The sequence below is a fragment of the Enhydra lutris genome, unplaced genomic scaffold (assembly GCF_002288905.1).
Source record: "Enhydra lutris kenyoni isolate GAN:26980312 unplaced genomic scaffold, ASM228890v2 scaffoldscaffold39, whole genome shotgun sequence".
Lineage (NCBI taxonomy): Eukaryota > Metazoa > Chordata > Mammalia > Carnivora > Mustelidae > Enhydra > Enhydra lutris.
Window position 1 is genome coordinate 13,131,368 of NW_019154123.1, and position 26,468 is coordinate 13,157,835.

A 26,468-nucleotide genomic window follows, 5' to 3' on the forward strand; every position below is an offset into this window, starting at 1 on the left:
AAAAAAAATCAAGTCGAAAAGAAAAAAAAATTAGTGACCTAAAATTATCTTCCCTCACTGATTATAATAGTTTTGCTTCTGGAAGTCATACTTGGCAGGACCTCAGTCCGTACCTGGTGGGCTCTCCAAAAACACCTGTTGTGTGACTGAATGAATGAATGACGACCGTGGGCCAACCTCCATGGCAGTTCATGTAACTCTTCTTCAGGAGGTGGGATGCCACCATCAAAGGGCAGGCCCTCCGGGGACCGCAAATGGACTCACACCCACGTCACTCCGTCCTGCACAGTTGGGCAACTGGCAGGCTCTCACCCAGAGTTAGCATGATTTATTAAGGTCTCTGGAATCCTGGATGAGACACGTTGTGCAGAAAGAATCCTCTTACTCATCCTTTCCCACTGCTGCCCCTCTCTTCAGCACTTCTTTCCAGCCTCCTCCCTCTCGCTCGCTCGTTCTCTCTGGGGCACTGTGCTCTTTCTTTCCAGTTATTATAAGTCCTGCCTGACACATTCCATTTACTAACAGAAAGATGGAAGGAAAACTTCCCTTCTATTTTTAAGAGCTGCTTCAAGATGCACCTTTCTGATGTTGCTGAAAGCTCTGGCATTACTGTTTCCTCTGGACAGAATTCTGTTCATCCAGAATGGAAACGGGCCCACGCAGCCATTTCTAATACAGCTTTTGCTTTGGGAGTTTGTTTCTCACCTTTGCCAGTGTTTGAGATACGTGAGATACTTGTGTGTCCTGGGTGTCACTTGATGAACAAGAACGGGGAAAACACACACAAAACCCACCGCTTTGTGGGTGTGTAAAATATCAACTGACATTTATTGTTGTTTTAGCTCTAAAAACCAACTGTGAAATGAGAGATTGGCTGGAGGAAGATGTGACTTAGAAACAATAAATGTGAGCAGAGACTGCCAGAAAAGACTCGATAATTCACGTGGAAGAGGAAAAGCCACTGGGGGAATCAGCCTCTCCTACTTTGTCCCACAGCTGCCACGATGGTAGTCTGGGGCGGAGAGGCGGTCCCAGGGCTCCTGAGCAGCAGCCTGGGAAAGGGCAGAGCCACCCACCCCACACGGCCCTAGTCCCTCTCATACAGCCGCCCGTACAGAGCTGCTGTCACCAGGCCAGAGGACAGTCCCCTCTTCCTCAGGAAAGAGTAGTCACTCTCCCAGCCAAACTGATCAGGGGTTTCCAGGGTCATCCCTGAGGTAAGAAGCAGAGGAAAGATATAGGAAGTACTGAAGTTCCCCCACAGGTGAAACGCAAATCTCCCCGTGGCCTCTGTGATCTCCTGCCCACAAGTGTCAAAGCCAAGACCCCCACACTTGACCAGGGCGCAGGCTTGAACGTAGTAAGTGCCATGCACAGTGTGGAGACCATCGAAGACCCCCAGGGCATACAATTCTTTGGACAAAGCGGGCCTCTGGTAAAGTAAATGACAGCAGAGGCCATTTGCACAGACACGGAGGTAGCCTTCCTTTCCCCACACAGGGACCAGGGTGAAATTGTCATACATCATCTCCGAGTGAAATGTGGGAGGAGCGTTTATGTTCCATTTGGTAGCTCTGTCACAGTGGACTTCCTGAGCATCCTTTTCACAGTATGGGTCACCTGCCAAGAGTTCTAAAAACTTACTGTGGGACGGGTCCATTTTACCCGTGGCATTCTCCGTACCAATGAGACCCAGCGGATTTTTGGCTACTTGTGCTATTATAAGATGACCTCTGGAGTCTTCCATGTCATGATGCCAAAAGGATTTCCGAGGGCTGTGTATACCACTTCCAGTCATCCCCAGAGTTGGGTGGTGGATGTTAGCAGCTAGAAAGTTGATGCCGAACGCAATGGAAAAAGCTCTCTGAATCTGAATGGCCGCCAAGAGCGGGAGCTGGTTCATCCAGGCAGTTGGGTACACGACGTGCTTCACCTCAGGGTCTTGGAGGAGCCTAATGGCAGGCTCAAAGAACAATATATCAAAGCAGGTGAAGATGCCAAATTTGCCAGCAAAGGGGGTATCAAAGATGATGAGATCCACTTCGAGAGGGGCATCGAAAGCTGCCTCAAAGTAGAGGTTGTGTTTGCGGTAGCGGTCAACAAGGGTTCCATTATTGCTGAACACGACATTCGTGTTAAACTGGTATCTTCCATCATTTGGGCACCCTGGGTCATTGTGATGACAAGGCTGCTTCGTCCCGAGATTGGCCACCAGGAACATGTTTCCCTTGATGGCCATACAACTCAGGCGCTGGAGGACCTAAAGAAAAAGAAGGTATACATGTTTTAAATTTATTTTTTAAATCCTGCCTTTTGTCTTATAATTTTAATTAGAAATAATTTTAAAATAGAAAAGTAGCTATATTTTATCGATAATATGTAAACAGCTATCATAAATCAGTAAAAAAAAAAAATACAGAGTATGTGCAGGGGATATAAAGAGTTGATTCATAGAAAAACAAATACGAACATCTGAGAAGATACCCAACCAGATTAGCAATGACAAAATGCAAATTAAGATAACGAGAGATCATTTTGAACCTACATAAGATTGGCAAAAATTCCAAAGATGATTCTATCTTACATTGACCAAAAGGTGGGAACACAGGCACTCAAACTATTACTAGGGAAGTAAAGTGAAAGAGCTTTTAAAAAGGGAAACTTGGGGGGCACCTGGGTGGCTCAGTGGGTTAAAGCCTCTGCCTTCGGCTCAGGTCATGGTCCTAGTGTCCTGGGATCGAGCCCCACATCGGGCTCTGTGCTCTGCAGGGAGCCTGCTTCCTCCTCTCTCTGTCTGCTTCTCTGCCTACTTGTGATCTCTGTCAAATAAATAAATAAAATCTTAAAAAAAAAAAAAGGGAAACTTGGTACTCCTCAAAATAATTTAAAATGTGCATATCCTGTAGCTGAGAAATTCCAATTCTAGGAATCTCCCCTCATAGAAAAACTTAGACATATTTACAAAAATATGTGTATAAGGACAATCATTGCAAAATAATAGCAAAGTTTCTTTTAAAAGGCATAGAGCATGCTAAAAAACAGGAAGTAACTACGAAATATGCAGAATATAGTTGGATGCACATTAAACTGTTGGTGGCAGTTTCTCTAGGAAGAGAAATAGGCAATGGGTGGGGTGTGTGACTTTCTTTTCTTTTTTTACTTCTGATTGATTCGTTTGTTTTCTAAGTGTATATTCATGTATTTCTTGTGTAATTAATAAATAGAACAATCCAGAGATGAGTAAAGGCCCCATAGTACTAGACATCCTCTAACTAAATGAATATATAGCCTAGGGAGTTTGGGGAACCTGGGTTTCCTGTTGAGGATCCTAGGGTCTCCTTTCAGCTTGATTTAATATGTCTTGGCTTTTGGCCCCGAGCTGGGTTCATCTCTCTGTGCCTTCTGCCTACTGAGGAGGAAGGCTGGGACCCTCACGTACCTCTGTGTCGTTGAATCGGTGGGGCTCCATGCATGGGTTCCACCTGACCAACCGGGGAGATGGCATGAAGTCCAAAAATGGGTAAACAGATGTTCTTGTAAAGTTGAATCCATGAATGCCATCTTCTGGAAACACTATAATCTGTATGCCCTGTAAAGTCAGAAACATCGAAGTAGGGCATGTCATTGGGTAACAGGAAGCCTCCCTCCTTTCATTTGTTCATTCTTTTGTTCACTCGTCTGACCCCCATCAAGCTGCTGTTCCGTGCCAGGAACCAGGGGTATAAACAGGGTGGCTGGACTCTCCTCAGGGATCTTAGTCTCGGGGAAGCCGTCTCACTTGGCCTAGTTGTGAGGGAACCAAGGCTGAGGGCTTTAGAAACCACCATTAAACACACCTGGGGTCGTGTCAGGGAAGGAGGGAATGAGGGAGAGGGGAACGGAAAGCGGGCATTTGCCAAGCAGATGGGAGGGGCGTGGAGTTCCTGGTGGTGGAGTGGAGGATGGGACACAGTACAGAGGCCTCGAATACTGGGCTTGGTCACAGAAGGGGTGTCTCCAGTCCCACGGTTTCCACTCATTGTGCATCTTTTTTTTTTTTTTTAAGACTTTATTATTTGACAGAGAAAGATCACAAGTAGGCAGAGAGGCAGGCAGAGAGATGGGCGGAAGCAGGCTCTCTAACAGAGAGCCCGATGCGGGGCTCGATCCCAGGACCCTGAGATCATGACCTGAGCCGAAGACAGAAGTTTAACTCACTGAGCCACCCAGGAGCCCCTCTCATCACGCATCTTAATCAGATGGGGAGCTTCTGGAAAAAAGCACGCTGGGCCCCACTCCTAAAAAGTCAGCTTCATTTGACTGGGTCTGACCACACAGTGTTTGTAAAAAGGTTTCCAGGTGTTTGTTTCTTTTCTTTTTTAAGACTTTATTTATTTATTGGGGGGGGGGGTGCAGAGACTGAGGGAGAGAAAGAATCCCAAGCGAACTCTGCACTGAGCATGGAGCCCAAGGCAGGGCTCCATCTCACAATACTGAGATCATGACCTGAGCCAAAATCAAGAGTCTGATGCTTAACTGACTGGGCCACCCAGGCGCCCCTCCCCAGTGACTCTAATGTGCAGCCAAGTTTGGGACCTTTTGGGCTGCTGGGTAAAAGTCAAGTGTGTTGATTTCGGCATAGAAATAAGGATTTTCTCTACTTGCAGGTCTCCACCTGGGAACGAGGAGGCTCCCTTCAGAATTCTAACCACCCCACAGGCTTTGTCCCACACCTGGAGACACCCTCAGCTCCATGATGTCTAGGCACCCTAGGGCACCTGCGGTGTCTGCAGTAACCTAATGAAATCCAAACAAGTGGGGTGCCCTGGGCTCTCAGCAGCAGGGCCTCCTTCTCCTGCTGCTCTCCACATACAGCTTAAAATGTCAACGTGAAAGGTGGAGGAGGAAGGCAGTGAAGGTATGAATAATCTCAAATAAGAGGCAATGTGAGTCACTTATTTCTGGAATGCACTGCGAACTTTTTTCTGGTTAAGAAAGCTTCGAAAGTTTAACTCAGAAAACAAAATACTAGTTAATATTAGTTTAGTTTTTCATTTTTTCTCGGTGTATAATTGAGTTATTAAATATTTATTATAAATAATAAAAGACATGTTTTCCATCTTGACTTTTCCCACTACCTAGAACCTCAAGACTGCACAGCTACCTTCAGAAATACCATTTGCCGTGGCTACATTCTATTTAAGGGGCCACCCCAGCTCATCCATTATCAGTGGACATCTGTCTGTATTGTTCCCAACTTCTGGTGACCGTCTGCATTCAGGGGGCTTAAAACACTTGCTGAGTGTTGTTCACAAGTCTTTGGATCTCTGATTATTTATTTAGAATGAACTCTTTTTTTAAAAAAAGATTTTATTTATTCATTTGACAGACAGAGATCACAAGTAGGCAGAGAAGCAGGCAGAGAGTAGGAAGCAGGTTCCCTGCTGAGCAGAGAGCCCGAGGTGAGACTCGATCCCAGGACTCTGGGATCACAACCTGAGCCAAAGGCAGAGGCTTTAACCCACTGAGCCACCCAGGCACCCCTAGAATGAAGTCTTATAAGTGAAAATACTGGCTTTAGGATATGAAGAGTTTTCAGTTCTTTACACTGCCAAATAGCTTTCCAGAAAGAATGAGGCCCGTGTATACTCCTTCCAGGAGACATTGGTCATCTGGTCGCACCTTGCAAAGTCATTGCAAACTAGGAAATAAAGCAGGATGAAGAATGTTTGCCTTTCTAACACATGCCAGGGGACTGGTTAACAGGATCAAGGATGACTGACCCAGTGAATGTGTCACTGTTGGGCTTTGTTTTTTCATAGAAGATGAAATAACAAATAACCTCAGAGATGATCCTTGCCTTGCCCCGTAGGACATTAGCCAGTTTTGTACTGATTCGCAAATTCATTTCAACATTCATTTGGTGAACACACTTCTGCTCCTCAGATGCTCTTCTAAACCAGCTTTACCATCTTATAGATTTCTTTATTCATCAGTGAGTTAAATGACAGCTTTGACACATGCCCATCCTGCATTTGTATTGGAGTCATGTTCTTAACGTCTTGAAAATTATACTTGGACACAAGTTCTCCCTTATTAAAAAGAAAACTCTGAGAACACTGAATGGTTCCCTTGTCAAGAGCACCTAAATTATGGATACATATTAGATTCATACTGAGGTTAAATTGCATTTCCTGAAGTACCTATTTTCCAGGAATAAGAAGAGGAACCAAACCTGAGCCAGGGCGGAACTTGGGGTCTAATGTGATTACCACTCCCTCTAGAAAGCAGTCAGCACTCCTGATAAATGAGCACTTTTCTGACAGACCTCCATGAGATCAAGAACTCCTGAGGAATTAAGGTTGCCAACCCAGCTGACTGAGCAGCCCAGTAGCTTTAAGATGGACTCCTTTCCTTCTCCACAAATACCTCTACCAAGAGAGAGATACTTCCATTGGCTTTTTTGGGGACCCCTGCCTTGTGGCAAGATTGATATAAAAGTTTGACACATGCTTGGCAGCCATGTGTCTTAGAAGTTGCTTTAACACGTATAACCACGCAAGGGAGCCGAGCGATGTGGAAGCACTAAAAATGATCAGATCAGCCGCTTCACCCCGGCCTTTGGGCCACACACAGAGAAGGAAGGAAGCCTTGCAGCCGGCCTGGGTTCAACAAGAACATGGTGTCTAGGTTTCCTTCAGGGGCAGGTTATCGGTAGGCAGGGGTGGTGTCTGGGGTTCAGTAGGGCATTTGCAAACATCTTAGGACAGTCTTATGAGCAGGATGGAGAAGCAGGAGGCTGACGCTTCAGCCCCGTGCTGGTGAGCACCTCTGCATAGAATGCTCTGGAGTGGATCTCTGTCATCGGCAGGTCTGAGGGCACAGCCTGGGATTTTTTTACACTGACTTCAGCGTAGACCTCAGTGAGGTGTGTATCAAATGTGTGAATGACGTGAAGGTAACTGATAGGCAGGATGTCCGTAAAGATCCCCAAATAGCCCACCAGGCTGGAATGAGGACACCTCCCAGCATAAACATGAAATCAGGTGCTCAGGTTAGAGACATTAACTTCATAAGGACAGAGTGGCGATTGGCAGCACGTGTGTCTGTGTGTGGAAAAAAGGCTCAGGAGTGTGAGCAGACAGCGAATGCCTCATGAGTCCACAGTGAGACGTGTCTACCAACGGTTTTCCAGAGACAACGTCTCACACGAGACTGCCCTCGTCAGACAGCATAGTGAGAACTTCCTACAGCTCTGGGCACACAGAGCATCAGGGAAGTCTTTGGTAGAAGGGATATACAGCCCGGAGGAGAGACACTGAGTTTGTGGGGTGGGGGTGGGTCATGACCGACGTCCTCAGATCTGTGGAAGATGGCCGCCAGGATAAGGCCCTCGGTCTGCTCTGTTTAGCTCAGAAGGCAGAATGATGGGAAGCAGTTGCAGGGAAGCCGATTGTTCATTGAAAGGAAGACCTTGCCAGAAGTCCCCACTCTCTCAGGAGACAGGGAGTGCTGGGCTACACAAGGTGCTCAGGGAGAAGCTGGATGTGGGGCTTTGAACTTTGAGGAATGTCTCCCAGCAGAAGAATCTAGACCAGGTTTTCAAGTTCCCTTCCAATCTTAGTTTTATATATGTGTATATATTTTTTAAAGATTTTATTTATGTATTTGAGAGAGAGAGAGAGCAAAAACAAGGAGAAGAGAAGCAGGCTTTCCATGAACAGGGAGTCCAAAGCAGGCCTCGATCCCAGAACCATGGGATCATGACCCAAACCGAAGGCAGACGCCCAACCAACTGAGCCACCCAGGCACCTCTATATGTGTATATTTAAGAAAAAATTGCCTATAATTTTATACACACACACATACACACACACATAATGGGTTAGAATTTTAAAACGCAGCACTAGAGAGTGGCTGTTCCAGGACCCCTGACCTCCCAGAACAAACACAGGGACCACCTGGGGCAGGGCCTGTGGGCCTCACCCTTTCTGGCTTCTATAGTCTGGGAGGAAGGAGGTTGTGCTCACATGGGCTTCACCTCCCACCAGGTAGGGCCTCCTCACGCAGTTGGGCTCCCCACCACCGGGTCAGAGCCCAAACTCCCCTTCGGTGATGGGTTTCCCAACAGGGCATTTTCTTGCAGTCACATCTGGCACCCAGATTTCCCCCTGCGCCCCACCCTTCCTGGCAGGAACAGCGCCTGTGGGCCAAGCAGGAAGCCCTCACAAAGGCTGGCACCGACCTCCCTTTGTCCAACTCCGTTCTGTCTGCACTGAGTTCTCAGCCTGCTCATGGTCTGGAACAGGGACCAGAAACGAGCCCCAAATAATCAGAAGGTGGGAAACAGCAGTCCTGTGGATGCTTACTATTTTCAGTGCCTCAGAGAGCGTGAGAGACTCCCGTCCCTGCTAGTTTCCAGATTTTTCTGTGCATGGGATTCCACTGGGGAGACTTAAAAAAAATCCCGGGGCCCAGCTCACACCCCCTCCAACTCTGTGAGCACGAGACCAGGCACCCACTGGACAAGCAGTCCCTCTGCACAGCCACACTGAGAGCCAGGGGTTAGTTCCGGGCTTCTCAGATATGAGGAGCAAAGCAGCACCGGGAGACCTTGGTACAATGTCTATCGATTCAGCAGATCTTGGGCGGGACCCAAATTCTGCACCTCTCACAGGCTCCTGAGGGCTGCGGCGGCTGGCTGGTGCATGGACCACTAAGACAGCTTTACCAGCTGGACTAGTTTCCCAGAGGGCCTGCGGGAACCACTGACCAAAGAGCGAGCTGCCCTGTTTTACCGGACAAGCTGGTGGGGGTCCGCCCCGGAGCTTTCCTTGCCTTTTGGGCTGCGATCATCACTTGCTGCTCATAGATGTCGAGGTTCTGGTTCATCAGCTCCAAGGCCTGCTTGCGGTTCATGAGAGCCAGGGGGTCGGGGGTCAAGATGGATCGGTGTTCATACACGGCGGCCATGTAGTGTTCAGCCTCGTGGTGACTGGCCACGCGTGGCTCCTTGGCGTGGACTCCCAGGGCAACCACGTAGCAGCCGCAGAGGAAAAGAGCAAGCTGGCGGCTGACCCCAGACATAACGCAGACCGTAAATCTGGAACGTAAGGAGGCAAAGGAGAAACAGCTGAATAAAGAATCCTGCCAAGAATGTAACTTTTGCAGCTGTGATTTATTAGTCCCAGCAATTAAAGCTCCCGCCTGACACTGCAGCTCAAAAATTTTTTTCATGTGCCTAATAAAAGAGTATGTGTTTCTCTCCAAACACGTAGCAGGCGACATTTAACATGGCTCGCTTTGTGAGTCTGGTATTAGAACGTTTCCAAAACAGAACCAGCACTGGCCACGATTTTCTAACCTGGGGTTCAGCAAGACACGAGCACGTCACTACTCACCTTCCCAGCCACACACTTAGGTTTTAGGCAAGAATGATGACTACGATTATTTTACAGAATTCGGGGGCCTATTCCACATCCCACCACCTGTCCTCTCTACACACCGGCAGGTCGACCCTCTACGCCAGCTCTGACTGTTGTGATCCCGGTAATACAGCTCGGCTTTCCTGGCCAGGAAGATCCCATGGATTAAAATTCTCCCTGCCTTCCTTTGGTCGGTACTGAATATAAAGGGTAAGTCCTTCTTAGCACAGGATTCTTTCTTTGGTGCGGAGAAGCTGCTGACTTCTACTTAAATGCCAGTACCTATTCTCCGTTATGGGCAGGTAAGAAGAAGTCTCCCAATCAAAGCATTTTTTCCCCTCCTTCCTGAATTTGACAAGTATAGTGTACATCATCATCTTCTCAACCTCTGTCTCTGCGATTCCAGAACTCTTATTCCAAAGTGTATCCATTTGGAAATATAATCCTTTTACAGCAGTAAAACACCATATTCTAGAAAATAAACTAGAATTTTCTAGAAAATATTCTAGACTTTTCTAGAAAGTAAACTCAGCTTTGTGGGTGTTACCATAAGAGATTAGAAGTAAATTAGGTCACTGACGACGACACTTCTGTGTGCTCTTTTTCCCAAGAACAGGAGTTTTTTTTTTTTCTTTTTTTTATTTCTTTTCAGCGTAACAGTATTCATTGTTTTTGCACCACACCCAGTGCTCCATGCAATCCATGCCCTCTCCAATACCCACCACCTGGTTCCCCCAACCTCCCACCCCCACCCCTTCAAAACCCTCAGATTGTTTTTCAGAGTCCATAGTCTCTCATGGTTCACCTCCCCTTCCAATTTCCCTCAATGGTCAGGCATTACACTGAATCGTCCAATTCCCCCTTGAAAAACAGCCTGGCCTCCCGCCTGAAGGCCCTCCCCCTACACACAGATTTACCAGGGGCCTTGCCAAGGCCGGGCCACTTGCTCTGTGGAGAGGTTCTGGGGCTGACCAAGTGCCCAGGAATCCAGATTAAACATCAAGATAACAGAGATGAATCAAGGAATCCTATCTCCGCTTTTTAAAAAGACAACGGACACCCTGTCCGATTCTGACTCATAACTCCCATGTTTGCATTTTAAAACCAAACTCTCCAGGCCGCAAATTTCCTCTTATTTTTCTCTTAAATGGCCCAGAAACAAAAATAGCCCCAAGTATTTTCAACAACAGAACAAGGACAAGGGATGCTCAGGCAGGATCCTTGCAAAAGCAAACACTTCTCAGGCTGAGCAGGGCTCATCCCGCCCGCCCCTCTCCCTTCTCCTGCTGTTACTCCTCGCCCCAGGGAGTAAGTACACCAAATACCAAACCCCGGGACTTGTTGCCATTCATCTGGGACACTGAACAATGTTTGAAGATTAGAACAAGGCGCCTTTGAGTAAGCAGTCATGAGTTTCTCAGTAAGAAACAAAAGTATAATTGATAAGCTCTCTTATCTGAATTTTGCCTCTGAAGACCAGCAAGGAATAATTTTAACAGCCTCAAAATCTAGTTTCCATTCCCCCCTCTGGCTCCATAATGATGATAATGGGGAGTGGTCGGGGGGGGGGTACTTTCATCTTCAAAGACACATTCCCTATATTTCTCAAGTATTAGGCAATGGCCTCACGAAGAGGTGGGGAAACTGAGGCTGGGGGTGGGGAGAGTTGTATGAACCAGGGCCTGGTAGAGCCAGGTCAGGAGTTCCTGGGGGCCAGAGCTGTTCTCAGCTAAGAGTGGTGTGTCACCAATTTACCTGGGGACAGAGGACGTGTATTTAAGTCTCAGGACTGCCACACAGTAAAACCAGAAAACTGGGGCGCCGGCAAGATAGCATATTTCTTTCTGTTTCGAGAAAATAAAATTTAGATTATTTACAAAAGGTGCCTGGTAGGAGAGCTATACATGGCAACCATTTGTGTGTGAACAAAGGTAGGTCCGTAATAAGAGGTTAGGAAGAGTCTACCAGGTGTTCACACTTGAAAGAGACGAGCTTAACGAGCTAGGAGAGAATGAGTAATTATTATAAAAATAGCTACAACAGTTTGCCCCTCTTGAAGAGTGGGGAAACAGCAGTCATTTAAACCAGATTGGCAAACGCTGGCTTTCCCTCTTTATTTGGCACTAACAAATGTCTCAGGAAAAACCAAACGAGGCCAAACGCAGACACTTCGAAGGGCAAACCAGGTAGGAGGGGGGCACAGTTATAAAGAAGCAGGACATCATCCAGATGTGGTTACCAGGGGCTGGCTCACAACGGAAAGCACAGGTGGGCTGGGGTGGGTGTAGGGGCAGCCTGGGAAGAAGAAAGTTCTGGAAGTCCTCGCCTTCTTGCAAACCCGGCAACAGATCTCTAGAGCTGGCCCGAACCTGGACCCTAAACAAAATGGTGAGTAGGGGCATATGCCAAGCCTGAAAAGGTTGATTCATACCGTCTTCCACTGGAGGGCGTTTGACAGGTAGGCTCAAACTGCAGGAAAGCCTGGTGCCAAGGCCCCCGTCTAGGTGACAGTGCATCTGTCATGTACCCTGAAGCAGTGTATCCTGCTTCATCCACTCTGCTCACTGTAACCCTCTGAGAAGGGGGCGTGGGCCCATGAGGTGCCCCAAATCCCCCTGCCAGGAAAACAGCCGAGCCGGGAGGGTGCTCACTTTAGACATCCATGGGACACCCAACTGTGAGCCAGACGCAGGTGGCGGTGTTGGGCACAGCCCTGAGCAAGCTAGGCCCTTTCCCAGCCAGCACCCCTCAGGATGGATGGGGAGACAGACCACAATCAAATCAATCCCTAGGATGTCAGACAGCAGCAAGCGCAAAGGAGAAATAAAGGCAGGGAAGGGGCCAGGGAGGGCTTGTCCTGGGTGGGGGTGATTTTAGACAGGAAGGTCACGGAAGGCCCCTGTGAAGTGAGGTCTGCCAGAGGTCAGAGAGGAGACCATGTGGATGCCTGGTCGGGGGTTGGGGTTGGGGGGGTGTTCTAGGCAGAGAGAACAGCTGGGTCAGAAGGCCCAGGTGGGAACTCACTGAGTAGCTTCAGGAAACAGCAAGGAGATGGGGCACCTGGATGGTTCAGTTGGTTAAGCATGTGCCTTCAGCTCAGGTCATGATCCCAGGACCCTGGAATCGAGCCCTGCATCGGGCTTCTCTTTCTCCCTCTGCTGCTCCCCCTGCTTGTGTGCTCATGCTCGCTCTCTGTCAAATAAACATAAAATCTTAAACAAAACAAAACACACACGGCAAGTGGGCTTGGCCCAGGGGCGGAGGAAGGCAGCAAAAAATGAAGTCAGAGTGACGCAATGCAGGCCTTGCTCCCTGGGCTCTCACAGCCCCCTGCAGCTGCCCTGTCCTCTCCCATTCTCCTCTTGCTGGAGCAGCTCATGAGAGCCAGTTCAAGCGCAAGTCAATCACGACACTCCTGTGCTCCAAGTCTTCCAGTGACACCCTGCTTCACGCGACAGAAAAGCCAGACTTCACAGCGTGCCAACAGGCATGAGCCGGGAGGCAGGAACTCACCGACGGGGTGGGCAGAGATTTGCTGGAGTGACATTTTTAACTGCCCAGAGAAGCCCCTGCTTCTCATTTCCCCATGAAAAATATTCTTCCAACCCTAATCCTGGTCAGGAAGGTTCTTGGTATCGTGAGAAAAAGAAATCAACGTCTAAAGTATATGGCAATCTATTTCATGGAAATTTGGTAACATGTCAATCACTAGTTATTTTTATACATGTGAACTTGTAGTTCCACCCTGCTAAGTGATTCATTTCGATAATTAGCTGTATTTCCTTCCTCACCATACTATTACAATAGTATCTTCTGCAATAAAATGAAAGGACTATTATTAAGGTGCTCTTAATAAGATAATTTCAGAGGCAGGCATAGACATTTAGAAATTTATATATAGAACTACTGATCATTTTAATAAAAGATCGTGTCATTCTTGACTTGTCAGGGAGAATAACAGTCCCAGGACTGGGAAAGGAGGCAGGAAAAGTCAGCAAAGGAAACGGCATATCTTGTGGAACAAAGCCGGAGGGACCTGCCAAGTCCTTAAGGAACCAGCACAGTCTATGCTTCCGTGTGTATCTGAGAGAATGCCTCCAAAAGACACTGTGAGTTTCCAAATGGTTTAAAAATTTATTCTCGTGACTGTCATGATATCCTTGTCTAGATCCTTTTACATAAGGGGAAATAATGTCCAACCTCCACCTAATTTACAGACTCTGAATTTAAAGAAGTCCCAAGAGACCTTTTCTTTCCTAGAAAGCCTCTTGTTTCCTGATTCTTCCCTCCGCTGCTGCTAATCGTGAGCTCCTCTATGACTGGCCCCTGGAATAGGAAGCCCCATAGTGGTATTAGCTTGGACAGTTTCATGCAAACCTATCCACCTACAAGACTTTTGATGTCTCCATGGGAAATGTCAAGTGTAAACACTTGTGAGTGGCAGGCGACGATGATGTCAACAGTCAAAGCTGAACTCAAAACAGTGAATAAATTACCCAGTCCTGTGAACTGACCTGCTAAGTTGTGATTTCACTTTTTTAAAAATCCCACCCATTATCTTACAAAAAAGAGAGTGACATACAGAAATGTAACTCGGGGCCAGACCTTTGATGAGGGCCTATTTGTGTCACGTTAACTAGTTTATCTTAGGATACCCAATGAGCACTTGAAGGATTGTTGACACTTGAACCTAACTATAAGTCATCTCTCTTTTTCCTCAGATGGGAAGTTACCTTCATAATTTAAGTCAAATAAAACTTCCTCCTGAAATGCCCAAGTGTTTAATGCAAGAAGGCACTTTCTTTTTCATTTTCTTGGGTGAACAGAAAGAGTCCCAGCGGAGACCGAGTATACCAGTTCACCACTGCCACCGTGTGGACAAACAGGACAGTCAACCTAGGTCGGATTGCTTGTCAATAACAGAGCAAAGGGATTCCTAAGCAGTGAATGGACGGTGTTTTTCCTCCTTTCCTTCTCCTTTTCATTTATAACACTTCATCTATCTCTTCTACAGTGGAAAAACAGGAAAAAAAAATTTTCCCAGATGTGGGCCTCATGAAAGTTGTTTTTTATTTGCCATGCTTCCAGGACCTAGGGCATCTTCTATATTCACAAGTTCTGAATTTGTTGCAATTTCTTCTCTCACAGTGGTACCCTCCATAGGATGTGACTGGATGTGCAGAGTGAAACAGCCCATCTACCCGGTGACAGGCAGCACAATGAAAAGGGAAATCTAGCTGAGTTAAGGGTTCTATAGGGACAACATTTTATATCGACGATTTTACATGTCACAGGCTAACATTTTCAAATCATTTTAACAGCCGTCATTTCAGTTTCTCATCCTGTTGCATAAAGCATGAAACCAAAGGGTAAAATTCTAGTCTCCAGGTGAGGGAAAACTCTGGCACTAGTTAGTAGTGAATAGGGTAGAAACCAGGCCCCCTGGCTCCTGGTCCAGCTCCCCCCAGCACATACTGAAGAACTGGGGCCATTTATCAGTCAAACCTTCAGAGACCACTGGGCAGACTCCAGTTTAACTGTGGCAGAAAGAGAGATTCACGGGGGCTCTCAAATGCTAGCATGCCTTCAGAGTCACCCAGAGGGCTTGCCCGCATAGATCCCCGTGCCTGGGAGTTTTGATTCAGCCAGTGTGGGACCAGGCCTGAGAATCTGCATTCCCTAACAAGTTCCTAGCTGACTGATGATGCTGATGCTCAGGGCATGGGGTCACGCTTAGAATGTCGCTGGGCTACAAGTTAAAGGCACAGAGATCCTGTATTCTGACTCCTGTCTTTCCCTCACTGTCCAAGACAGGAGTCTGAACCATCACCTTTATTTCCCGGGTGCCTCCCCAATTGGGCAGACTTCCAAGTGTTTCCACCATATTTAGTGAAAATGGGCCACAAAGTATTTAAATACTCAAACCAAAGGAAAAAAAAAAACCTCCCGAAACAACTAGGTCCATGTCAGCTAAAGGATTCAATTCTTGTCTTTGGTCTTAACAGGAACATCATTGTAGAACCAGGTTGTGAATGGTTTTCCTTTGTTTAAATAAAGTTCCTGATTTTAAAAGAATAAAACAAGAACAACACAGATATTTTGTTATATAAATAGAGACTCCATCTATACACTTAAATTGTACATTTATAGATAAGAAAAATCGCCTATGTTTGGCCAAAATGTATCGGTTTCCTTCTCAAAAACATATCTGAAATCCTTAGGGGTCGAAACTGAATCACTGAGGATGGAAGTCTTACACTGTGTTCCGGAGACTTTGACCAGGGAGCAAGGAAAGAGCCAGAGAAGGCTTCTTCCGCCGCCAGTCAGTCTTCAGAGAAAAGAATGACGGGGCCACTTGCAGCCACTCTGCTCTTCTGGAATATTTATAGCTTCCAGTGAGCCTTCACCTTCTTCATCCTCCGAGAATGATCATCAGTTTCTCTGAAATGAGCCTCAATGACTGTCAGCATGGAATTGTTTTTCAAAGCCCTTGGGAAGTTTCTCTTCCACTTCTTTGTTGGAAATTAGAGTCATTGGGAGAACCACCTTCTAGACAATGAAGACCTGAAGGCTGGACATCTGGGAGAAACACAGCCAGTGCATGGAAAACATGATGTCCCAAAACCACAGGTCAAATTTTCCAGGGAGATGTGCTCAGAAATGTGGGCAACGTAAAGGCTCTTTGTGATTACTAAGGGTCTGGACACAACATCTCTAAGGCTGGAGCAGGTGAGACATCACCACGAGTCCATCGCCCCTGTGCTCTCATGTGCCAGAGCTCTGGAGTGAAAAACCAGATCCCAGGACCAGCACGATGGTGCAGATGCCCTGGATCCTGTGAAGAACAACGGGGTGAGTGCTACAGCCCGGGGACCCTGGTCCCCAGGGCAAAAGAATAATCCTTCATAAAATAGCCTGGAAACACTGAAAGTGAATGATAGCAGGAAATGTGAAAACAACAACAAAAGCGAAAGCAAAACACAGCACTAGAAAAAACATGCCAAAGTCCACCAACTTTCTCCTGTGGAGAAGCCAGGAGGTATATGTTTGGGGGAGGCACAGTCAAGATCACCAACAGCAAAAGGTGGACAAATGGGTCCAAATGCTATGGGTTCTGAGTATCTAGAGAGGAGACTCTTGACACGAGCATGGTGAGAATGTATGTGTGACCCACGACGTAGGCAGGTGGTCAGTGGTATGCAGTTACAGGGCAGTGCACCGGCGAGAATGACAGTGACCTTCCAGCCTATTCACTAACTTGGCTGTCTTCTCCACCCATGGTATGGTAGAGGTGTAGAGAAATGGTCAGCCTCTCCACCTTTCTCTTTCTTCCTGGAGGCACCAAAGGGGTTTATCCTCTTCTGCTTTGGTTAGATTGGTAATTACACGTGTGCCTCTGGCAAAGGTCCCAGCTCAGCCACAGCTGCATCCTGGTTACTAACACAAGTCCCGTGGGGCCTGATGCCCTCCAGACCCTCTGGAGGGCAGACCTTTGACTGGCCTTCCCATGTCCTCCAGCTTTATTTGACATGAGGGTTCAAGTCTTCCAAGCTCAGGGCTTTCTGAGGCTGGTGGAAGTGTGGAGTTAGATAAGAAGGTCTCAGAATCTTCCACGATAGGCTGGGGCTACTTTCCTTGGCACTGGAGGCAAAGCAGAGAATAGTCTAGCTCTTCTTTGGAAAGAGATTACTCCTAAACTCGAAGGGGATCAATATCCAGAACCAGGATTTAACCCAAATTGATTTTGTTCAAAAGCCTACATTCTTTTTATGCTCCTGCACTCATAACAAGGGAAGGAAGCATTTGACTGAATAAGTGATATTGGGATGACTGAATTACAAGCAATTTTTTCTAAAGATTTTATTTATTTAATTTAGGTGGGGGAAGGGAGAAGCAGGTTCCCTCCTGAGCAAGGAGCCTGACATGGGACTCAATCCCAGGACTCTGGGATCATAACCTGAGCCAAACGAAGATGCTTAACTGACTGAGCCACCCAGGCACCCTGAATTACAAGCAATTTGGAATTAAGTTTAAATATCTTGGGCCATATACCAAAATAAACTCAAAATCAAGAGTTTACTATTGAATGATAGGAAAACTAGCATAAATTAGAATCTGATATCAGATACTTGATTAAACCACTTTCTAAAATTTGAAGCAGGTCACATAATAGAAGAAACACTGACAGAAATTTACATGCAAAATATAAACATCAACACAACAGTTATAAACAGGCAATGAACACATTTAAATGGGAAGAAAACAATCATCAACAAATTAAATTAAATTAAATTAAATTAAATGAACACATTTAAATGGGAAGAAAACAATCATCAACAAATACTTTGAAAGATTTTAAACTTATGTACAAAATAAACATTAACTGTTACTATTCCAAAGTGTTAAATTTGAAAAAGAATTAGGGTAAACTAGTAAAGTGATAATGAATTTTTTACTGGGGGGTAAAAGTTTGACAATTCCTTTTATGAATCACTTCTCTGTAATCCTTCTCTGTAATTCCTCTTATGAATCACTTCTCTGTAAAGTCTACTTCTGGGACTTTATCTTAGGAGTCATTTGAAAAACAAGTTAGTTGAAATGACAGTGTACCATGGAAGTAAAGAATACAGGCTTTAGAGGTTTCAACATATCCAAGTTCAAATCCTGGCTCTGATTTACTCATTTCATAACCTTGAGTAGATTATTTGTGATAAGCTTCTGTTTCTTCATCTCTAAGTTGTAAATGTAAATAGATGATGTAAAGTACTTAGTGTTCAATAAATGGATGCCAGCTAAAAGCAAAGAACGACTCCCAACAGGTTAAAGTTGGAAACAAACAATATTCAATATGAATGAAGTTATGAAAATTGATGTATGTATACCAGGTGGAACATTAAGCAAACACTGAAAAGACAGTAATGAAGACTCTGATGATGGATGATATCTAAGACGTGCTAAATAAACATAATGAAAACGTTTCTATATTTACAATGCGAATAGCTAATAAAATATGTACACAGGTGAACAAAGACTGGAAAAGAATGTGAATTAACAAAAACACAGAAGGTCACATAATGGGGATTTAAAATGCTTTCCTCTATGTTACCCTGTTTTTGCCAAGAAATGAAAAACATAAGAAAAAAAAAATAGCCAAGATTTCTGGCGTCTAGTCTGGTGTACAAGGAGCCCAGCAGGAGCCATCCTATTGTTAATGAGCCAAAACCTGAACGATCCAAAAACCAACAAGTCTTCTTAATGATTTCAGAGAACTGAAGTCAAAATTAGAGAGAGAGGTGGACGCAGAGAATCCCCACTTACTGGAGCAGCGACCTCCGTGGGAACAAGGACTAGCACATGAAAACTTAAACTGTAACTGATGGGCCCCTGGGTGGCTCAGTCTGTTAAGCGTCTGCCTTTGGCTCAGGTCAGGATCCCAGAGTCCGGGGATCCAGCCCCACATCGGGCTCCCTGCTCAGAAGGGAGCCTGCTTCTCCCTCTGCTTCTCCCCCTGCTTGTTCTCTCTCTCTCTGTCAAATAAATAAAATCTTAAAAAAAAAAAAAAGACAAAACAAAAAAAAATTGTAACAGTCAAACTTTGGAGGCTCAGGGGGGATCAATGAGAGAACTACACATGGCGGGAGGGCCAGGCTTTTGCGAATTTTAGCTCCAGGAGCTCTGCTAGGTTCTTACAGTGAGCACTGGGAAGAAATCTCCTGTTTCTGGCAGGGAGAAGGGGAAAGCAGCCAGGGCATTCTGTTCTTTGGGCAGCCTGCCCTCAAATGGTTTCATCAGAGCTAACTGCTTAAGCCTGTATCAGAACCTGACTAACCTGGAGGAAGGGCAGATACCCACCTCTGGCCTCCTCTCGCCACCCTGCGACCTCGTCAAATTCACAGTCCGGAGGCACAGGCTCTCTACCAGACTGCCACAGCTCCGGTAGCCAAGTCCACTAAGCTTCGAGCCGGAGGAAGAACTAAGAGGGTATCTGCCAGTGCAGTCAGTTTTCCCCAGAACCCTGCCCAATGACTTCATTTAAACTGCTCTGGCCCCCAAGGGACAAGTAAGGCTGGCAAGAATGTTGTATTCCTGGGTGCCTGGGTGGCTCGTTTGGGTAAGCATCTGCCTTCGGCTCAGGTCATGATCCCAGGGTCTCTGGGATCGAGCCCCACCTTGGGCTCCCTGCTCCGTGAGGGTCTGCTTCTCTCTCTCCTACTGCCTGCCCCTCCCTCTGCGTGTGCCACACCCCACCCCCATCAAATAAATAAAATCTTTTAAAAAAAATTGCCTAACTTTAAAAAAATGTTTAAAAAATAAATATGTTCAAATCCTAATCCCCGAACCTGTGCATACGTTTGGTTACAGGGCAAAGGGTTATTAAAGTTGCTAAAGAGCTGACTGTAGGGCGCTTGGGTGGCTCAGTTGTTTAAGCCACTGCCTTTGGCTCAGGTCATGATTCCAGACTCATGGGATCGAGTCTGGCATCGGGCTCCCAGCTCTGCAGGGAGTCTGTTTCTCCCTCTGACCTTCTCCCCTCTCATGCTCTCTCTCTCACTCTCTCTCTCAAATAAATAAATTAAATTTTAAAAAGAGCTGACTGTAAAATGGGGAGATTATCTTGGTTTACGTGAGTAGGTTCAATGGAATCACCAGTGTCTTTATGAGTGAAAGAAGTATAAGAAGGAGAACCAGAGGGGCGGTAGCATGGGAAGGTTTTGCTATTGTTCGCCTTGAAAATGGAGCCAAGAATGTAGGAAGCCTCAAGAAATGAGAAGTAACAAGGCACGGATTCTCTCTTAAAGCCTCCAGAAAGGAATACAATCCTATCAATACTTTGATACTATCCCAAGGAGACCCATTTCAGACTTCTGAACTATAGAACTGTAAGATAATACACTTAATGTTGTTTAAAGCCCCTAAGTTTGTGGTAATCAGTTATAGCAGCATAGGACACTGATAACAACAGACAAGATAGTTTAAAAAGCACAAAGTTGAAGGACTTTCCTACCAACATAAGACTTATTCTAAAATATATAGAAATTAAGATAGTGTAGGATTGGTGCTGGAATATAAAAACAGCAGATTCCAGAGAGAAACCGCTGAACAGGGAGCCCAATGTCACAAATGTTAAATATAAACACACTTTAAAGTAAATAAAACAATAAATCACAGTAAGTGCCAAAGAACTCAAAGGTTATGATACAGAAAGAAGTTTAAGAGCTTAAGCTCTTCATCAGGAAGCTGTCCCTCATCTGGGTTATACCCCAGCAGTTCAACTCCGAACCCTGGGAATCAGTCCGAGATTCTGCCCTAGAGAGGATTCTCTGTTTTGCTGACACAGCAAACAGATTAAAAAAAAAACAAACCAATAAAGTACAAAGGCGCTACAATGAAGGCTAATGGCCAAACAGAAGAAACATGAAAACAGAAATGTTTAACTGCGGGTACAATGTTTCCTAAGTGAGAGCTGCTGCCCCCCCACTCCACCCCAAGGGCCACCCCAAGTGTGGAGTTCTAGCATATGGAGAAATATGAGAGTACGGTTTCAAGGCTATTTCAGATAAATCTCTCATGTTGTTATAGCATGACGTACAGTTGTCACCATTTCTGGTGCACTTTACACAAAGTAAACATGTTTATTAGTGATTTAATGATTGTTGATGCCAAACTACCCTAAATTTAAATTTAAAAAAACCAAAACCCCACAACCAAACACACAATGGATGAAGATAAAGCTAAAAGAGGGAAATAATGTTTCTTCAGTTTCAGCCCCAGGGTGCTTCTGGATCCAGTCTGGGTCTATCTCACCACTCAAATGTGGAGCAAAGATGCTTGGCTGTCCAAGTCAAGGGCAGAACCCAAATTTTCTCTAGATCACAGGGCAAATGGGAAAAACATCCAGCGCCCGTCCCCTGCTAAGGGGCCTTCAGTCTGACCCTGACACCTCAATGAAAAAAATGTTTTCCGCTGGTTTTGCTTCAAGCCTATTTCTGAGCATTAGTAATTTGCAGTCCATAAATTTAACTAGAAGCAAAAAATAATCTCACCTATTTGCCTCAAAGCACAATTTTATTAAATATTTTATTTTCTGCTGTTTATGTTAATGTATTGCTTACAGCACATTTCCTGCTGTTCAGTTTTCCATGTTGGTTTTAAAAACAGATTTTTTTTTTAAGATTTTATTTATTTATTTGACAGAGAGAGAACACAAGGAGGCAGAGAGGCAGGCAGAGAGAGAGGAGGAAGCAGGTTCCCTGCCGAGCAGAGAGCCCAATGCAGGTCTCGATCCCAGGACCCCGGGATCATGACCTGAGCCGAAGGCAGAGGCCCAACCCACTGAGCCACCCAGGTGCCCCCCCAAACAGATTTTTTTTAAAAGTAGAACTCTACATAGATGTCCCTTTTTTGTTACTGTCGCTTGCTTTTTGTTGGTATTTGAGATATTTGGTTTCAGTTTTCTCTTCTTTTATTTCAGCCACTTTTCTTTTCAGCCATTCTATAATGTATCACACATAACCTTAATTCATTTCTTCATTTGATAACCAAACACTTGCCATCTTGATAAAATAAGTTTGTGAGATAATCTCTCACAGGTGCAGGTGGTGTTATGTGCTTTGATAATCACAAGAATGTTTAGTGTCCTTGTTAGTTTACTGAAATTAAAACATACTGCCATAATTTGGGGGCCTCAGGAGGCCTTCTACAACCTTTAGAAGCTGATGAGAAGAACAAGGCAAGAGAAATGCAGGTTAAATTAAATCTCCTTCCAGTCGACAGCCCACTGGGAGACCCTTGAGACATGCACAGTAATGGCTCTCCTCAAGGAACTCATGGCTGCCTTAATGCCTTCATGTTTGTATTTTATTAAAGACTAAAAATAACCTTATCTTAACAGCAGCTAGCCCCCATGCCCCAAGGTCCTAAAAGCCTTGATTCAAAATTCCTTAGGAACTTTATCTCTATCCCCGCTTCCTCCACAAACGTAGAAGTATATAATCAGTCACTCCTCACAATCCTGGGGCAGTTCTTTCTGCCCACGGGTCCCGTCCCAGTGCTATAATAAAATTACTCTTTTGCACCAGAAACATCTCAAGAATTCTTAGCTATTCGCTCTCGAACCCAAAATTCTTCTAAATGTCATCATTTTGGCAGCCCATGTGGGGCTCGAGTCTTTTCAAAATCCGAACTCTGAGCCTCACTGCAAATTTGAAGGGTAATTCCTCTTCTCCTCCCTTTACTTTCATTTCAGGGGCGTTTCAAGGGGCCTGCTGGCTCTGAGTCAAACACTTCCACGTGGGTTGCTCAGGCTGCAATCCTCCAGCCCGTGGCTACTCTACGGGGAGGGAAAAGCCTGCCTTTTGGCTGGAAATTAGTACATTGGCCAGAATAGTAATAACACCCAGAAACTTGATGCCCTCTCTTTATTCCTGTCCTTTTGTTTGTTCCTTTTTCTTTATTCCTGTCCTTAGGCTTGGGACTGCCCCCTAAGTCACTAGGACGCCTGCCATTCTTAAGAGTCCCTCCCTGTAAGGTTTCCTCCTCATCAGTCTAATATGATCCCCTTCACACCTCCTGTCTAGCCGCTCCAGGCTACAAGAATTCTACTTAGAGCTGGCAGAAACCAGTACCCAATTAAATTAAAACCCAACTGGGGACCATTTCCTAGGGAAGTCGGTTGTAAGGACTATATGCGCTGGAATGTTGCTTAGATCACGGTGGATTTCTATCTTTACTGTTTTTCTTCAACATCCTCTATTGACTACTTAAGTTACTAAATGGAGTAATTTCCCCTTGTAAAACTTTTCTGGTGTTCTCTATGGGTTAGAAATGGCAGGTTCTTCGCAGCATGGCAGAACACTGTATTTTGGTCCATTCACTGGCATCCGTTTGTAGTCCAGAATGCAATGGGGAAGAGAGGGGACACAGGCAATCCCTCCTATGGGGGGGCCTTTACTTTATAGCAGGGAGGGTGATCAATAGTGCTTTTGTTGGAGGGATGCCTCCAGTCACCTGGATACCCAAAACTCCCAACATATGCTGTGTGGGACACCACCCAGGAGTAAGGAGCGATTTTTGATAATGGACCTTCTCTAGGCTTCTTCGGTTCCCAAGGACTTTCCCACGGCATGCCTTTTAACCCACTGGAGACAATTTGGATTGTGAAATTTAAGAAAGAACTGATCTTCTTTTATAACACTGCATGGCCTCAATATGATCTACCGGATCTCTTCTGCTAGGAAACAGGGACAATGAACTGAGGTACCCTATGTTCAGGTTTGAATGACCCTAAATCACAACCCAATCTAAGGACCTCTTACAGAATGTGTCTGGCCACTAACCAGGCTGATAAGCTCCTTCCTGATTGTCTAAACAACCCAGGTTGCTAGAGGAAACACAGGCCATCTCTAATGAAGGGGATGCTGACCCCCTCTCCCTGTTCTCCCAACAGACTCAGGTCAGTTGTATACTTTGATGACTGGCTCCCCTGTTTAGAAAGCCTATTATCATTATGTTAGCTTTTTCTTTAAAAAAAAAAATTAGACTCATTCCTTCTCTGACCTCCTTCCATAGACAAATAAACAAAAGCAAACAAAAAATTCCAATAAAACATCCAACAAATAAAATTCCATGTCTACCACCAATGAAAGTAATAAAGAATGTGGTTAATGCTTACAAAGTCTGCATGGAAGGGCCTTGGATAAATCACAGAAGAATCCTATAATCACAGTTGGATTGCAAGGAGTTGCTCCCAGCGCTTGTGAATCCTGGGGAGGAGGACTGTCATCACTTTTGCTCAATCATCTGACCAAGTGAACAGTGGAATGTTGCACCCTGAACCAAAGATATAAAGGTGAAAGCAAGTTTAAACAGTCTCATTGACTTTTCCCTTTGAAGGACAAAATCCAGTCCGTTGAGAATGTATCCTTTTTGCAAAACCAGTTAATGTGAATTCAGGGGATTTGTTCCAATTTATAGCATAGTTTTCACCACTTTATAGGGAGTGCTTTTGTTTGTGATTCTTCTGACGCAGAAGTAGACACAAGGCCCATTGGCAGTCTGTGTTGCCAATGTCAGACTAGCCTTGAACCTGTAAGCCCAGACTAATCAACAGTATTACTCTGGTAACAGGCAATCACACAGTTAATTGTTAACTGATGCCTCTAGCATGAGTACAGAGCTAGTGGTTCCAAGATGGACTGCAAATCAAAATAACAAAACAGCTTTAAAAAAATGTAGGTGCCTAACTTGTTCTAACACACCGATTTAGAAAATATGGTGTAGGGCCCAAGTAATAGTATTTTTAAAAAGTTTTCCAAGTGATTCTGATGCAATGGGAGTAGAGACTGTCATATAGGTACTAATATAAATAATATTACATGATAGAGGAGAGTGGTGCCCATGCTTCTCAAACGGAGGCAGGAGATAAATAATAGAACTACTCAAAGCCACACAAAGAACATTTTGTGTATTTCTGGAATGGCAATTTCACTTGATGGGTAATTTAAAATGTCATTTTTTATTTTGGGTGGTCATTACATAGGTATATACAATTGTTAAAACTTATTTAAGATCTGTACATTTAATTGCATGTTTATTTTACCTCATAAAAAGATAATATTTATATTAAAATATGGACATACTTTGGAGTAGAACGCAAGATTTGCATTTATGTTTTAGAGGAACTCTGAGCCATTGAAGAAATCTCTGTATTTGATGGGCTGGTTACCTTACATAGGCTAGTCCCTGAATCCAGAGAGGACCCGATTATACTCTCTTCTGTTTAGAGTGGGAGGTTAAGGCTTGAAATGTTGAAAGGAAGACCTCTTGGAAAACGCCCAGGACTATGGTTTGAAAATCTCTGGGTTTAGAAATCCTTTCACTTCCAATGCTTTTCATTCATTTCTCTACCCATGACCCACTCCCCCACCTCCTCTTTACCTTCCATATATTACTTGTCTTCTTGCTTTAAAACACTCAAAATCCTCAAAAATTTCAAGTTTGTTATGGAGATGGTTTAATGACTTGGAGGCCACATCCACAGAAATCACACATTGCAAGCATTTTTCTCCACTCAAAAATGAGTGTTTTTTTTTTTTTAATTTTATTTTTGAGCCACCTAAGGGCCCCTCAAAAATGCGTTTTAAAAGGTTATCAGCTACAGGGGCTGGTCAACAGGGACTGAATCTAAGAATTATGAAAACCCACATTCCCTGATTTTGGAAAAGACAAGAACAGAGGGAGAATGAAGAGGAAGAGTGAGTGAATAACAAGAGTTTAAGAAAAAAATGGTCAAAGGTAACTAGGTTAGGTGCGCCTGGGTGGCTCAGTCAGTTATACATCCAACTCTTGTTACCGGGTTGTGAGCTCAAGCCCAGCTGAAGTAACTAGGTTCAAACGTTCCTCTTTGTCTCCTGTTGCATGAGTACAAGTTTGGGATTCTGAGAAATGGTGTAAGCAGTTTCTGTCTTTTGCTTATGAATTAGGTGTCATCTATGATATCGGGGTAAAGAGTACATACGCATCCGGTTATGGATTTAATTAACGTGTGTTAGTTAATTCCTATGTCTCACGAACTGCATAGTTGTTACATAAGCATGTACAAACAAAAAAAGCATATAGCAAACGTCTAGAACACAACAGGCACGCAACCCCAAGAGGACCCAAAGGCAACTTTGCACCACGTTAGTCTCCACCCACTGCACCCGTGTCCCAGCAGCCTTTGCGAAGCCAGCCCTCAACCCCTAGAGCAAGGGGGCGAACAGGGGGCGACGCGGCCACGCCCCCCTCCGCGCGTGCTCCTAGCCCTCCTGCTGCCCCACTATGAGCATGCGCCACTCACCTTCGCCGGCCCTCAGAGGGCTCCGGACGATAATCGGATCCGGGCCAGAGGCCTCCGAGGTTTGGCGCCTCACTTGCCTGGCACAGGCCGCAGACTCCTGCTGGTCCCGCCTCCTTCTGACGCTCTGACCCGGCGACTGGAGGAGCCGGGAAAAGGGCACGGCTCTGATTGGAGAAGAGGTGTGTTTACAGACTCCTGACCGGGCAGGCCCACTACCCTAAGTCCCG

At 45.3% G+C, this 26,468-nt stretch overlaps 1 protein-coding gene across 3 annotated transcripts; it reads right to left on the reverse strand.

Annotated features, from left to right (window-relative positions):
- LOC111155099 (biotinidase) lies at positions 1 to 26,335 on the reverse strand. Of its 3 annotated transcripts, XM_022515154.1 has the most exons (5): positions 26,242 to 26,335; positions 24,076 to 24,233; positions 8,818 to 9,082; positions 3,440 to 3,589; positions 798 to 2,260 (listed from the first exon to the last, which is right to left on the reverse strand). In XM_022515154.1, exons 2-5 carry the CDS (start codon positions 24,084 to 24,086, stop codon positions 1,088 to 1,090), a joined length of 1,599 nt encoding a protein of 532 aa, XP_022370862.1. In that variant the 5' UTR covers positions 24,087 to 24,233; positions 26,242 to 26,335; the 3' UTR covers positions 798 to 1,087. The 3 variants fall into 3 exon arrangements, with proteins under 3 accessions (XP_022370863.1, XP_022370861.1, XP_022370862.1); XM_022515155.1 differs by lacking the exon at positions 3,440 to 3,589 and having other exon boundaries at positions 1 to 2,260; XM_022515153.1 differs by lacking the exons at positions 24,076 to 24,233; positions 26,242 to 26,335 and adding an exon at positions 13,149 to 13,198 and having other exon boundaries at positions 1 to 2,260.
- Between the last annotated feature and the right edge of the window lie 133 nt (positions 26,336 to 26,468).

Bases quoted from the DNA above. Each gene is read 5' to 3' on its own strand.
- LOC111155099 (XM_022515153.1), bottom strand. From the start codon at position 13,198: ATGGTGAGGAAGGAAATACAGCTAATTATCGAAATGAATCACTTAGCA. The intron at 9,083-13,148 runs GTGGAACTACAA...CTTACGTTCCAG, and splicing joins GAAATGAATCACTTAGCAGG to ATTTACGGTCTGCGTTATGT. The intron at 2,261-3,439 runs GTACGTGAGGGT...CTTTTTCTTTAG, and splicing joins ACCGATTCAACGACACAGAG to GTCCTCCAGCGCCTGAGTTG.